We start from the raw sequence: 412 nt of genomic DNA on the forward strand, positions 1-412 counted from the left end.
CCCCAGTCCCTCCCAGTCCCCCCCAGTCCCTCCCAGTCCCTCCCAGTGCCCCTCCCAGTGTCCCCCAGTCCCTCCCAGTGCCCCCCAGTCCCCCCCAGTGCCCACCAGGTGGTTGTGGGCGCGGAAGGAGCCCCGCAGGCTCCCATCGAGGGCGTCCCAGAGGTGCACGGGGTTGTCCCGGCTGCTGCTGGCCAGCCTGCGCCCAGCGACCCCAGTGAGCCCAGTGCCCCCCACTGCCTCCCAGTAACCCAACAGCACCTCCCGGTTATCCCCCAGCGGCCTCCCAGTAACCCCCCAACGGCCTCCCAGTAACCCAATAGCGCCTCCCAGTTATCCCCCAGTGCCTCCCAGTGCCTCCCATTAACCCCTGAACACCTCCCAGTAACCTCTGTTACATTTCCAGTGTCCCCCC

General features: G+C 68.2%; 1 protein-coding gene across 1 annotated transcript in view; it reads right to left on the reverse strand.

Annotated features, from left to right (window-relative positions):
• The window catches only part of WRAP53 (WD repeat containing antisense to TP53), a gene marked incomplete at both ends in the record, with an annotated part of 2,920 nt that extends 2,593 nt beyond the window's left edge, over window positions 1-327 (reverse strand). Inside the window, one exon of the mRNA XM_035313222.1 lies at window positions 106-327. Within this exon, the coding sequence (XP_035169113.1) occupies window positions 106-327 (222 nt within the window). The remainder of the gene's footprint in view (window positions 1-105) is intronic.
• Window positions 328-412: the final 85 nt, after the last annotated feature.

Source organism: Oxyura jamaicensis (genome assembly GCF_011077185.1).
Source record: "Oxyura jamaicensis isolate SHBP4307 breed ruddy duck chromosome 31 unlocalized genomic scaffold, BPBGC_Ojam_1.0 oxy31_random_OJ69711, whole genome shotgun sequence".
In the NCBI taxonomy this organism is placed as follows: Eukaryota; Metazoa; Chordata; class Aves; order Anseriformes; family Anatidae; genus Oxyura; species Oxyura jamaicensis.